Raw genomic sequence first — 14,116 nt, 5'->3', positions numbered from 1 at the left:
TCAGGGAATGGAAACATCATTTTGGCTTCTGAGTAATACCTATCGCCCGAGCCAGGAATGGTTCCCTCCATCTCCCTTCCGCGTTCTCCCCGAGAGGCTGACTGGGGGTAAGGGGGGGGCACTCTGGACCCATCAACGGCGCCGCGCCGCGGCAGAGCGCGGATCCGCTGCCGCTGCGACGGGATATAAGTAAATAGTGATAGATGCGTGATGCGGATGCCCAAGGCTTGGATGTGGTATGTACGGAGGACGTTATTCACGATGTTTGGCTGGGACTCGATGAATCAATGGGAGGGATCGACGGGATGTTGGGTTCGCGGTACGCAAAACACACCACCAACAGCCCATTGAGACATATCCCCGGATTGTCGCAAATTTTGACAAGAGGGAGCACACACACAAGACATGCACATACACATACAGCTTTGACAGGTTGCATGAGGTGGTTGAAGGTGGTGGTGGGATGGGACAAACCACAGAGGTGCCGAGTCTCTTCGCGTTCTAGGCCCTGCCATGCTGCTCCTCTGGGCGCCGCCCCCGCTTCACCGGAGCAGAATCCCTCGTCATCATCTACATGTCATGGTGCAGCCGCCGCGACGCCTGAAAAACAGGCGAAAGAAGTACAGAGGAGGGAAGAAACGCGTTTCGTGTGAGTGCAGCTGTACCAAGCCATGACTTGATGAAGAAGACGAAGAAGGGGGGGCGATACGGGGCGGGGGACGAACGGGATGCTGCACCTTGTCCTTCGGCTGGGCGGGACTGGGGTCGTCGCGAAGATGGGGTCGCACGGCGTCGCGCGGCGTCGCGAGATGGAGGCTCGGTCTAGGTGAGGTAGGGGCTGTCCCTTGGACGGTTCGACCACGCCGAACCCTTGGACTGGGCGGGATTGCGCTGGCGGTATCACATGCTGGACGTTGTGGTGGTTTCTGGCATTCGACGACAACGATAACCCACCATTACCACCAGGGTCCATAGATGAAGGGGGATGGGACGCGCATATGCACAACTGGGATGGATGCAAGTAGTCATGATTGCAGGTATATCGAGGGGACAGATATAGGAATGTGCGATTGGAGGTGGGTATTGGTTGGTAGAAGCTGTAGTCGCCGAGACACAACAAGTCGAGATGAGATGGACCTGCCTGCTCCTCCTCCTCCTCCGCCATCTCCTGTTGTTGTTTCTTTTCTCTTCACTTTGCAGACTCCTCGCTCTCCGCATTTAATAAAGGGGGGCCAAGGTTTCCCGTCACGGCACCGTCAGGTTGCCGTACGTTATCTCTGCTGGCCAGCCCCCTCCCCTGCACGACAGCCGATCAGGTAAGTCCTTCAACTCGGCGCACCAGATATACGAAAGGCGCTGGAGAAGCTGTTTTCTGGGGGCTTTGACAGCCTTACACCGGCTGCAAGTTGAGCGAAGCGAGGCGGGGTTGGTACAGACCTGGGCGACGCGGTTGGGACATCGGTCACGTTCGAGGAGGATGGTGAAGCTTCCCATGTGGCGTGAATGGAAGAGGTGTCCCCGGGTAAAGGTGTCGATGAGAAGTTGTGTCACCAAGCTGGCATGGACATGTCCATCTCGGTGACAGTGACATCGAGCTATGCCTGTGGGGACGGCGACTGTGTAAACCGAGCGGGCGAATCTCAGCTTTCCTTCGCGAAGGCGACCTCAGAAGGAATACGGAAGCTTGCGCAGAACATGCGCTTCTTCGGAGCAACGTCCCGCACATTGTGAATGGTCATTTCCCCTTGCTTATCCGCGTCTCCAAGTCTGAACCTGACGCCGATCTCGGCGTGTATACGTTCGAGGATGTCATTCAGGGGTACCTCGTCGTCGCTCTTGAGGGCGAAGCAGTGAACATGGACCATGGGTAGCTTCGCGGATGTGTGAGGTTCGAAGAGCTGCTCGTGTCCGTGGTAGATACCCTTGTAGTGCTTAACGAAGGTGTAGGCCGAAGCTGGTAGGTTCATGACAAAGTGAGAGATTGTAGGAGGGATTGGGATGTGCTTCGGTTGAGGAGGCGGGTTTTGGGGTTTGCTTCTCGATTGCTTGGGCTTGATGACAGCGCCCTCTCCCTTCTTCGAAGCGTCGTAGACTTGGTGGACGGCCTCCTGGATGAACTTACGGCCGTCCATGTTGTACGGACGGACATACTGCTGGACCTTGTTCTTCTGGACAGCTGCGTTCAGGTACTTGTAGCTTTCGGGGTTCATGTCGTTGGCGAAGACGAAGACACCCTTCCTTCCTGCCGGCACGGCGAACGGTCCAATTCCCGCCATGACATCGGCAACAACTTCTCCCGGCTTGAACATGCCGATGAGCCTAGTGTGTTCGGGCTCGAGCTTGCTGTTCCAGTATACCTTGGAATAGTCGAACTGGAAAACGCAATCGTTCTCTTTGACCTCGACGTTCATATCCTCGGGCCCGCAAAGAACCTCGTAGGCAAATGTTCTGAACTCAGAGTTACCGCCGACATCGTCCACCTTGTTGATAACGGTGGTGATCTTGGGATTCTTGTCGAGGATGACCTCTGCGATGATTTTCTTATAGGGGAGGTATTGTTCCTTGAGGTTGAGGTGCGCTGTGAGAATCAGTGGCTGGTTTCACCGCGTTACTTCGGGTGACATACCAACATGTCCAGCGGTATTGAATCCAACCGGGATCTCTACGTGAAGTTCCTCAGGCAAGATGGATGTCATCACATCAACTTCGTCAGGGGTTAGCAAGTTCCGTTTTCTGTTCGGGATAAACCACACTCACGGTAGCTCCAGTAGTCATAGTCGAGCTCAAGCTCGTAAGGGACCACATCAAGCTCTCCGGTCTTGATGCCCTCCTGGAAGACAGGACCCCATGTCGTCGGTGCTGAGTTCCGTGTTAGTCACAGGCTCAAGACATGTAGCAAGCATAAGCGGGGTCATACTATCAGCTTTCACGCCGGGTCGCAGCAAAAGACATTTCAAATTTGAAGACTTGGGGTCAGTTCTGCATGAGTCCAGACGATCGAGTCTGAGGAGCTCATTGCCCTTCTCGAGCTGCTTGCGGTACTTTGAGATGTTGCGGGGGTCCTTGACCGTAGCCGCAGCGAGCTCCAACTTTTTGGAAAAAAGGGAACGGTCAAGAATTGTGGCCGCGCGGGCAAGGGGAGCGCGGAGGCTAATCATATCGGAATTTGAGTTCTTCACGATGATATTAGCACGAGATCCAAAGTACAAAGGCTGGTCGGCCGTGTAGGGGTCTCGACTTACCGCCATGGTGATGAGTCGATGGTTGGGCACTATCAATCATGGAGGGGCAAGGCTGAGGAAAAAACTCCGTCTAGGGCTGAGGGGCAGGGGTCCCCAGATGTGGCGCATAGGCGAGGCTGAGATTTGAAGGGTGCCAGAGTGGGGCTAGGACGCCACAGGGTGATGTCACTGGAGCTTCGTGATCTAAGCGTCATTGATGATTGGTCGACAAACATGTCTGAGAGGAATGTGAGGAACTGGTCACCTCAGCTTTCGCGATGGATGTGGATTTTGTGTCTTGTTAAGGTTCATTTGCAGAGTTAAGCGTCTTTCAGACTAGCATCCCGGCTGCTAATTATTGGTTAGAGCTTTCAGTTGCATGTGGCTACTACTCAACGGGCCCCGGTTCATCCAAGCTTGCCCCCAACTTACACGACACTTCTCATTGTCTGGAAGCCCTTCATACATCATGTCGAAGAAGCGGACCCTGGACTCATTCTTCGCGCCATCTGTCAAGAAGCCGCGCAAGGAGGATGAGCCAAACGAAGCCGTATGTTTCGTTGCGGCTCAAATGCGTTGTAGGATTCACTACTGACAGAAACGCATGAGTATCAGGTCGGCCAGTCCACTCACGCCAATTATCCCATACCTATCTCAGAGCTTCCCACAAGCATCAGTAAAGAGCTCTCGTCACTTCCTGCCCGTCCAGGTAAAGACATAAATGACCAACCAGACCTCGATCTGGTGTATTTTGAGCCTTACATTCCGTCTTATATGGCCAAAGATCTCTTTGAGTTTCTACGGTCCGAGTTGCCATTCTACCGAGTCGAGTACGATATCAAAAGGGGCGGCTTTCAAACTCATATTCGCACGCCACGGTAAGGAGGCTCTCCAAGCTTGGGCATATGACCCCCACTCACATGCACAGGTACACCACGGTGTTTGGCTTGGACGACACATGCCGGTTTGACGAAGATGGCTCCGTCATAGACAAGAAGTCCGGCTTCAAAGTCGTCGACAAACTGTACCAGAGATACCCGCCGCGGCCAATCCCCAGATGTCTAGATGATCTCCGTCGCTCGGCTGAGACCGCAACAGATTGCAAGTTCAACTTCTGTCTCGTCAACTACTATGCTTCAGGCACGGACAGCATCTCCTTCCACAGCGACGACGAGAGGTTTCTTGGACCGGATCCAGCCATCGCCTCCTTCTCCCTCGGCGCGAGGAGGGATTTCCTCATGAAGCACAAGCCGATACCCCCAGACAATGAGCATCCGGATAGCCCGCAGCCCAAACAGATCAAGTTGCCCCTGGCCAGCGGTGACATGATTCTCATGCGCGGACGTACTCAGTCGAATTGGCTTCACTCGATACCGAAGCGAACGGGCAAGAATGCGGAGGATGGAGGGAGAATCAACATCACGTTCAGACGAGCGATGGTGAAGGAAGGAACTGATAATTACTACAACTACAACGTTGGAACCGGACCTGTCTATCGGTGGGACAAAACGATGCGGGAAATGCGGGTATCTTCCGCCAAAGACCAGCTCAAGGGAACGTCATGACAACTTTCATGGGGTATACGCAACCCAAACACCTCTCTATTTGCCTTTGCGGAACTGTGCGCTGGAAAAGTTGAGCAGCGCTCTCAAAAAGACTTGATATCCAACGCCCTGGTTGTCCGGCAAGCAGAAGATCTCTGTGAGGCGGATGGGCCAAGGCGGGTAGCCATCGAGGTCGACATAAGGACCGAACGAAATGAGCAGATCGGGTTCCGGCATGATTCCCTCGGACAACTCCGCATCGATCAGATCCGTGCCGATGTCACGGGGGTGGAGCTTGCCCTTTTGTGACATCTCGGTCAAGGTGCGAGTGAGATCAACCATGGACGCCCTCCCATCCTCGGCGGAGATGAAGAGAACCTTGAGGTGACGTGGGTCGTTGCGCGCGAAATCGCCGTGGGCTGGGGACTCGAGGACGTCGTCGGCGTGCGGCATGGCCACGGTCAAAGCTGGCTGGTGTCTACCGAAGTAGGATCGCGACTTCTGGATGATGGATTGTTGCAGGTGAGGAAGGTAGTGCTTAAGAAGACCTGAGGGAGGAAAAGTCAGCAGGGCGGTAGAATATACACGTAGAATCAGGAGCTTACCTGTCCGCTCGTAGACCGTCAAGACGGGAATCTTGGCACAGACACACCAAACGGCAATCTCGGCCGCTTCGGCGACCAATCTCTCCAACTCAGCTCCGTGTCTTCCACTTGGTTCGCGCTTCAAGATAACGCTGAGATGTTTCGGCTTCTTCTTCAGACCAACAACGTCCCGCTCGATGTATTCCGGAGTTCGGTGGTGATAGAACATGATGGAGGATATGTGGTAGCACACCAGATGCCATGCTTGTCGTATCCGAATGTACAAGGAGAAAATGGCGTGTAGAATTGTGTAAATCGCAAGGTGTAGCTTTGAGCGAAGGGCGCGTCTCAGGCCGAACCTGCCCTTGGGAGGAATATCATCGTCGCGCCATTGTCGTCGTGCGTCTTGAGGTGGGCCGTCTGGGAGGTAGCTCTGGAGGGGCAGAGCTGTCAGCTAACGGTCGAGCTTTGGGAAACTTGCCAGTAGCTCAACGTACCTCGAGCAGTTGCTCCTTTTCTTCATCCTTAAGGTCCACGACATCGTCGGTCCTGTAGACCTTGCGGACCCTCGTGCCGGGCATGCTGGTGAATCTTGGTGGTATCTCTCGGCGCGATCAGTCGGGAAGTGCGGTTGTGGGCGTGTAGCTGCAAGGCGGGACGCTTAGGAAATCTGTTGAGCAGAGGGAGGGAAAACGCCAATGTAAAAGTTGGCGCGAAACTAGCTATGCGCTGAATGGGATATATGAATAGGTTTACGTCGTACGCGGCGTGTGTTCGCAATTTGCCATTCGGTTCTTGGCAGGATGACGACGGCTTTGGGCGAAGGAAACTTGTCGAAGTTTGGTCTTGTCGCCCAGAGTCAGTTCGGTTCAGCGGCTGCCATGGATTCCCACCTCAGTAAGTGCAGACGCAACGCGGTAATACGACATTGGCACATTGGTTGGGCTGGTGGATTCCTAGTGGATGCTGCGCCGCTACGTCCAGCAAAGCTGCCCGTGGCTGAGGACTCAGCTGAGGTGTTCTTTCCCCAATCTTTCTCTTCCGTGGAGCACATGGCAGGGCGAGAAAAGATACGTATCTCGTCCAAATTGGGCAGGGCCTAGGAACTCCAGCCACCCGGTGGCAGCGGCCGGTACAAGCTCCGGTAGACCCATAAAAGTTGAGCACACTTTCGGGACGCCGGGGCCATTCTTGAACGGGCATACCGGTGCCACCGCTGTCTCCTCGAGATGTATTTCTCGGCTCAACGAAAGTGTACAAATGCTGTGGAAGATGATCCAAACACCCAGCATAACGACACTGGTTATTGCTAAAGGATCCCAGACCGCTCTTACCTTCACCTCTCAAGGCGCTGAGAAGGGGATCACCCTTTCCAAGGGAGGGACAGTTTGATGAAGCTTTATGAAAGAACTAACCTTGCTGGTTATCTGGCCTTGCGCAAAGCATTCCTCGTGAGTCTTCGTATGGTTCCCGTTGGATTATTTGGAGAATGAGCTCTTCTGAAGAATAGTTCTGCTTTTCTTTTAGGATCTCTCGTCCTCTCCTATTTGCTCGAGTTCCAGCTCGTCTACTTCTTAATCTTTAACCGCCCTAACGGCATCTTGAGTCTCATGTCTCTCAATGTTTTCGTAGTATACTTTCCGGGATATATAAGGGAGGAAGGTGTAGAAGGGCTTGCGATGAAAAAGACGACGACGATGATGTAGATAATAGTAAAAAGTATACTAAAAGGCAGAAATATAAAGCATTGGATAGTAAGGTCCTGAGCGTTTACATATTCAGACCTATTTTGAGTGGTCTTGAGGACTAATGCATGATTGATATGGATATTGAAGAGGGCATAGTAGAGATATAGGGAGTCGGGATAATTATATTACAGACGAAGCCGTAAAAGCCAGCTCGTTCTCCGTTTTTAAAGTTATCTTATTGCTTGCAGGAATACGCTACGATGTGATGTTGCAAGCAGATGGGTCTGAAATATCGTATAAGTAGAGGCCCAAAATCCTAAAGATAATTGGCCGGATAGAGATATCCCTTCAAGCCATGTTTGATGATTAGAGTACAACTGCAGAAGATCACCTTGATGCTTATCTTAGCACCATCAGATGACTCAATGGTCTGCGAGTACCCAAGCGGAAGGCAAACGTTTGACGAGAAGGGCGGAGACAAGCCAACCCAGTCAAGACGAACTCGGTGACAGCAATGTTCTGGGTACGATTATGTCGTAGATGGGCGAGCTTGCGAGAAAGATTGGTCCTGAATAGACGCAGACGTTACGGTGAAAGCAGACTTTGGCTGATATTTCTGCAGGCAAAACAACGTCTAAGCCGTTCATAAGATAGAGGAAAGGACCTCAAGAGTATTGATGTGTTTGTCGGCCATCACTGGCCGGTCAGCATGGGTTCATAGCATTAACTTTCGGTGCCGGCGAGCTCGTCTCTTGATTCTCAACTGGATCGGGCGATACTTGCTGCATCAGCTGGTATAGGTGCGGTATTGGGAGAAGGGGATAAAAGCCATTTTCACCGCCAAAGTTGTTTCACATCTAGTTAGGAAAAGTAGTCGAACGGTAGCACAGCATCCAGATTCCAAGCCAGGTCGACAAGCGTCACTCTCGTGAACTTCATGACTCCGAGGTAGCCCCTGCCGAGACACTCAGGGTAGACTCGAACACCGACAACACTACATGCCTTGGACGAATGGCTTGATGCAAGCTGCGGGTACCTGTCATAGCCGCCACGGTTGAGACTGCTTACACCGTCTGTTTAAACAAAGCTAGCCGCAGGCGGTCCATATGAGATCGGAACTTCAAGACCTCGCGGGCCATTTCCAAATATATTCGTCTGAACAGACTTCCGAGTAAATATAGATGAGTTTGTGTTCCCTGGAGAATAATGATCTGAACCATGAGGACCAAGATAATCCCAACAAAACTCGAGAGAGGCATCGTAATAGTGGCATTGAGGATCAGTTGGAATATGACAGGCATCGTGAGAGTGACATCTAACTTGATTCTCAACCACTCTGACTAGGACTCTTTAGGAGGAATCTGTCTGAAGAAGACCAGGGTCGGGGATTGACACAGAAGTCCGGGATACTGGAGACCTCCTTCTCTCAAGCATATTCCAGAGCTTCCATAGATTCACGCTGTGATGATATGCTTGTGACGACAAACACTTACGTGTGTGAAGGGGACGTCAGCTTGGATGGTTCGTAGAAGAGAGATAGTTGGTGCGGTGGCCACTTGAAAGTCTTCAAAGTCAGAAGAGCACCGAAGACAACGTACAGCACTTTGAGTCACTCGATACCGAAGCAGAAGTCCTTCTTTTCGACTTACCTTCGACTTATACAAGGCCACACTTGAAACATCCGCTCGACATGCGATCGGGAAAGCTTCAGCTTTCTAGGGTGTGCCTGCATTGACGATTGACCTTATGACCAGTGAGGTTAGCCACATGGTCGAAGCCACAAGCAACGTTTGTTCATTACCACCGAAACTTTGCGTAATAAATGGCCCGTAACAACCGTGTTGGCGATCAAGCGGCTGCCTGCCCTCATCCAGAGGACCGTCCGTAATCCTCCTTAATAGCTTACACTCTGCTTACCTGAGTCTCTGGAAAGGATATTGATTTATGAGATGAAGGTGGTTGAAAAGACTGATATCTGTCTGACTTTGCGTAATCGTTCTGCCGCGCGGGCCCGATCATACGGTCGGTTCCATACTCGACGCCTGCTTCGATGACTTCTTCAAAATGGCAATACACTCTTGGAGCGTATGGTATAAAGGCCGGGCGGGATCTAAAGCCTTAGAGTCTAACACGTTAGCATCTTTAGTATTCGTCTCTCCCCAAGGCCCAGGTATATTCTCAAAGGAATACACAGAAAGGGGATAAGAGCCACAGCGTCAGCAACGACGACAGCAGGAGAGATAGCGACAACAACGACAAGAGAAATAGCGATGACAATAGTAAAAGAAATAGTAATAACGACAGTAGTAGAAATAGTAATAACGATAGTAGTAAAAATAGTAATAACGATAGTAAGAGAAGTAGCGATATAGATATATAGGGTGGTAAATAGTTCTTTTGTTTATTTAACTACTTTATATATGTGCTTTGAGATCGTATAGAGCCCGACAAGACTGGTCGAGTGAACCGACAGTCCCGACGTGACTCTGTAAATCGACATCCTGCTAATCGATACCGAGTCATCGACCAGTCTTCTCAGAGACATTCTTCGTATATTGCGTGCTGTGCGAGAATTCGGAATCCTTGTAATTGTCGGGGTAGAAGAGACCGGCCACGTAATCGCTACCGCGGTGCCATCACTCGACGGAAGGGTCCTACAGGGGGCCATAGAGAAGGCGAGTCTTGCTAAGCTCATGACGCGACGGTACGTGCTGTGTATCATTGCTAGAATGAAGCTAGACCCAGCTCCGAGGGACATCTAGAGGATTCGTCCAGTCTTTGGTTGACAATGAGCGTGGTGGACACCAAGTAACGGGCCAGAGTGTGCACACGAAGTCGACTCCTTCTCCGAACCTGACGCTGAGGGCACCGAACCGGATCAATGAGATCTCACGACTTGGAAGCACTTACTGGACTCGGCAGGTCGGCCGTTGGTGATACACTCGAACACCCATCCCCGCCATCCCATCCCATCAATCACCTTGTGGTGTTCTTGCGCCGGTGAGCTCGGTGAAGTAAGTACGTAGGCAGCTGGGTTATACAGTAATTTGTGCAAGTCACAAGGAAGCTGCTGCATATGTGCATAGAAGACGATGGCATAACATTGTGAAACCCCGAAGTCTGTTTGTCACATTTTCCACGACCAACCAAAGTCTGGTTGGTTTCCACTGTCCAGACTCCATAGACCGCAATCGACCAGCCGGTCAACAAGGTAAACCAAGTGGCAGTGGACCTCAGAAGTCGCAGTAAGCCAATGGTTGTAGTCGTCGAGCCTCACCGTCTGTTCGTGGTGGATGTTTTCGCGTAACTCACCGGAAGTTGACCCAGACAAACAGGTGGCTGTCTCTGGTCCAACAAGCTCATTGGACATGTCTGCAGCCAATTTTCGCACGTATCCACACGGTCTAAGGTTTCTCCCCGCCCGAAATGACTCGTGTCCTCACACATTCTGCCGCCTCGCCCCATCCGTGCCTCGCAACACCGCCCAACAGACTTCTATATAAACGCAGCCTAGCTTTCTCGTTTCCTCTATTTCTTCTTTTTCTCTTTAGCTCTCTTTGTACGTGTTGAACTCGCCCCTACGATGGCATTCCTTCGCTAACTGTCTATCACAGGCCTTTTGGCTTAGATCAAGTGTAGTATCTGTTCTTTTCAGTTTAATCTCTGAAAGGTCTCTAAGGAGACCAATCGTGATTATTCCTATTTTTGTACCTCGAGAGAAGCTCTCTGTGCTTGCACACGGCTCCTCTCACAGTGTCCCTGGTATTACACTGCCTCCAGGCGACGCGAACCCCCTTTTTTCAATATGTGCTCTGGCTTGTCCAGGGTCATGAGGAAGATTGGCATTTACGACCCAGTCAGTGATACAACTGGAACGTCCAAGCCGGCCGCAACCAACACGTCAAATATTGTTCCATTTGGCTTGAATTTCTAAATTGGATGAAATTTCATTGTGCGCATCGGAAATCCGAAGGAGGCGGCTCGGTGATATCGGCGCTCGGCGCTAGACGTGTACCCCACACGCGGGCTTGGTCGCACAGGCCATAAGGCCCACTTTACATGAGCGGCCCGCTAGCGCTATACCAATCTTAGAGCATTATTGCACGTGACGCTCGACTTCACCCATATCTCAATTGACGTCACCGACCATTGATTGGTAGATTAGTCGAACATCAACAACGATGTAATGCCGACAGGTGACAAGGCGAGGATCAATCGATCCATCCACTGCTGGAACGACATCTAAAGATGAAAGCCTGCGCTTATGAAGACTCGATCGCTCTGCTACGTTTACGAGTCGGGCTGTCAGCTGATTCTGAGGCGGGTTAAAGTAGAACATGAAGCGATTTTCAAAATCCAGAAGGCAACATACTCGCAACGGCCAGAAGGGAAATGATGTTAAGCAAAGTCTGGCAAACTTGAACATTGAGTGTTGGAAACCACAGGATCAGCACCCCTTGGCTTTTTCGACCTTCATCTGACCTGCTACCAATCACCCAATCCCTTCTGGTAACCCGGATCATCCCAGAGGCAGCATCCTATCGATCCCAGCTCCCCAATGTTATAATACCAGATAAGCAATTACGTCGTTTCTTAAACGCCAAACCCAGCTCAGCCAGTTTCACGCAACTGAAAACGTCTTCTCATCCCATCCATACGCCCTCGCGAGCCGCCGAGAGTACACCAACGTCATGTAACCTTCAATCTGAGACTTGTGAGGTCGGTGGATGGTGAACGGCCTCTTTACTGCCATACTATTGGGTGGGATGAAAGTGAAAACCGAGCCGTACTTGGGCAGAACCGAAAACCCGAGCTCGGCCATGGCGCCTTCAAAGGCCGTCCAGTTCACCGTACCTCGGGACTCTGACTTCTTGAAGAGGGCGTTAAATACCTCGGCAGTCGCTGGTGAGACTTTGAACGTCTGTTTCTCGACGACCGGCTCTGCAGTCGACACATTTGCCTGAGGACCGACCTCAAAGGCAGACGCGTGAGTCGGACGAGTCTTTTCCTTCTGCTTTCGCTGCTCCACCAAGGTTTCTCGCGGCTCGGGGGCAGGCACGGGAAGGGGCGTCCACTCCTTTAGGCCTTGGCCGATCTTGACCTTGTACTGTTCATACTGATTCTCAAGGTCAGAGAAGCATTCGAAAACAAGATCTTCGTAAAGCACACCGAGATTGGCACCGGCATTGTCAACCATAAACTGGTTGAGGTTCTCTAGAGCTTCGGCGGTCATCCCCGGCTCTAGAAGGTTGTCGATGGGGACGGCAAAGTCCCTCAGATCAATTCCGGTCTTGAGCTCGTTCAATTCTTTCTCCAGCTCTTGGGACCTGGAGACGAACAACTGCCCCTTTTTGCGGGATGGAGCTGGCGTCGAGATTGTACTGGTTACATCTTGGATGAAGGCGACGGTGGTGGCCAGGTCACAAAGAGACTCGAACTCGCTCTCGACCAGTTTCTCTCGCTCTTCGGGATGAGCTTGATGAAGATCACCCAACTTCTTCAGCCATTCGACGGCCTTAGCAGCAGTGGTATCAGGGTGACAGAGACGGAGCATGTAGTGAAGTTGAGGATCGCTTCGTGTCAAGTCGCCTGGATTGCCTTTGAGCGTCACGCGCGCGTTACCAACACTGTCATACGCATTGGACATCCGCTTGTACCACTTGCTGCCAGAATGCGACTGAATATGCCGCTTGAATAAGGCTTGGGCGGAGATATAGGCGAGCTGGGCGGCGTTGGCTATCTCCTGTAGCAGGATAGTCCTGTAGACTTTTTCTTGGTTCAAGCTTTCGAAACGCTTGAGGAGCTGATGAATATAATTCCACAGGACAGCTGCCTTGACGGTGTTGTGAACAGCGTCGAAAACGCTGGCACTGATATACTTGTCGGAAACCACCGGCAAACGACGTCCTTTCTCGTCTGAGAGGATCTCTGGCCGGCTGAAGAACAAGCAACTGACGTCGTGTGCAAGAACAACCGGTTCCGAGCAGAGCTCTAGGCGTTCCTTGAGTGAAGCCGCCTGATCGCAGGCAGCGTTGACGAGGTCGGCTAGAGAAAGCTTGGCGGGTGATTGTGAAATGCTCAATTTTGCGAATGCCGCAGTGGTTGTTTCCTCTGGCTTCTTGGGGCGCTGGGCCTTACTCCGCGTCTTCGAGCCCTGCTCCAAGATATCGTCAATGAGGATGTTGAGTGAACGTAGCAAGTTGACTTGACGTTGTAAGACCAGCTGGCCGATTTCTTTTGGTGGTACAAGTCCCGCTCTGACGGCCGGGACAAGCCCACCCAACGATTTCTCGTCTTTTTCGGGCAGATAAACACTACAACCGTACCATTCCCCGTCGGAAAACAGCATGTACCAGTCCTTGTCAGATGCAGGCGAACGTAAACCCTGTGTCCGCATGCTCTCCTGAATAATATCGGCATCACCCTTACCACCGTTAAGCCCGTAACAGTACTGCTCCATAGGCGTTTTCTCGATGCGGTGCTCTAGCATGCTAAGAAAATGTTCAGGCCGTTCGGTTAAGTCGCGCAAATTCCATTCGGGAATGATCTTGTAGGTATCGCCCAGAGTAGTGTCCCCCGAGTGTCTGAGCAAGACACCCTCCATTGCTCCGGCCTTCACACACTTCGCACGCTGGCCTGCACCAAACTCTCGCCAGATTTCATCGATGACAGCGCCATGTCTCTTGTACTTTCGAACAAGATCATTATGTAGGTCCGTGGCCTCATTGTCCTGTTGTCGTTGCATGTTAGGCATTCAATGGTATGACTGAGAAGATAACTGGACTTGGCAGCTTTCGCAGTACGAAGTCACTCTTCCATCGACAGCTGGATCTTCCAAAGCGATGTGACGGTCGACATGCGATGCCTAGATCATCCACGAGTTCTTTGCTTCTGATTAGTGCCCAACTGGCGATGAACTGGAGGTTCTCCCGTTGTCGGAAAAACACATATTCCCCTTCACTAGATAGGTCCCGTCACGCTTCGTACCCCGCACACCCATGCCTTCTTCGACGGACCGATCTGTGTATTCGGGACAGCTCTGGGCTAGGGTAGGAATCTTCGACTTTATCTGCCTGAAA

At 51.8% G+C, this 14,116-nt stretch overlaps 4 protein-coding genes across 4 annotated transcripts; 1 reads left to right on the top strand and 3 right to left on the bottom strand.

The window, feature by feature from the left end:
- Positions 1-1,640: 1,640 nt before the first annotated feature.
- On the bottom strand, positions 1,641-3,248 carry BDZ83DRAFT_647913 (Met-10+ like-protein; the record flags this gene model as incomplete). Its single annotated transcript, XM_060510126.1, is given in 4 exon segments — positions 1,641-2,594; positions 2,613-2,704; positions 2,758-2,859; positions 2,918-3,248. The coding sequence occupies 4 exon segments, from the start codon at positions 3,246-3,248 to the stop codon at positions 1,641-1,643; spliced, it is 1,479 nt and encodes a 492-aa protein (XP_060369318.1).
- Positions 3,249-3,690: 442 nt separating this feature from the next.
- On the top strand, positions 3,691-4,786 carry BDZ83DRAFT_568870 (2OG-Fe(II) oxygenase superfamily protein; the record flags this gene model as incomplete). The annotated part of the gene is made up of 3 exons (XM_060504126.1): positions 3,691-3,771; positions 3,837-4,099; positions 4,150-4,786. The coding sequence occupies 3 exons, from the start codon at positions 3,691-3,693 to the stop codon at positions 4,784-4,786; spliced, it is 981 nt and encodes a 326-aa protein (XP_060369317.1).
- An 18-nt stretch (positions 4,787-4,804) lies between these two features.
- Positions 4,805-6,041, bottom strand: BDZ83DRAFT_48967 (Di-trans,poly-cis-decaprenylcistransferase). The gene is made up of 3 exons (XM_060503287.1): positions 5,847-6,041; positions 5,371-5,782; positions 4,805-5,313 (listed from the first exon to the last, which is right to left on the bottom strand). The coding sequence occupies exons 1-3, from the start codon at positions 5,928-5,930 to the stop codon at positions 4,823-4,825; spliced, it is 987 nt and encodes a 328-aa protein (XP_060369316.1). The 5' UTR covers positions 5,931-6,041; the 3' UTR covers positions 4,805-4,822.
- A 5,617-nt stretch (positions 6,042-11,658) lies between these two features.
- BDZ83DRAFT_568884 (uncharacterized protein) lies at positions 11,659-13,782 on the bottom strand (the record flags this gene model as incomplete). Its single annotated transcript, XM_060504128.1, has 1 exon — positions 11,659-13,782. One exon carries the CDS (start codon positions 13,780-13,782, stop codon positions 11,659-11,661), a length of 2,124 nt encoding a protein of 707 aa, XP_060369315.1.
- Positions 13,783-14,116: the final 334 nt, after the last annotated feature.

This window comes from Colletotrichum acutatum, assembly GCF_030867785.1.
Source record: "Colletotrichum acutatum strain CBS 112980 chromosome Unknown BDZ83scaffold_12, whole genome shotgun sequence".
Lineage (NCBI taxonomy): Eukaryota > Fungi > Ascomycota > Sordariomycetes > Glomerellales > Glomerellaceae > Colletotrichum > Colletotrichum acutatum.
This window is presented reverse-complemented; position numbering and strand designations above follow the sequence as displayed.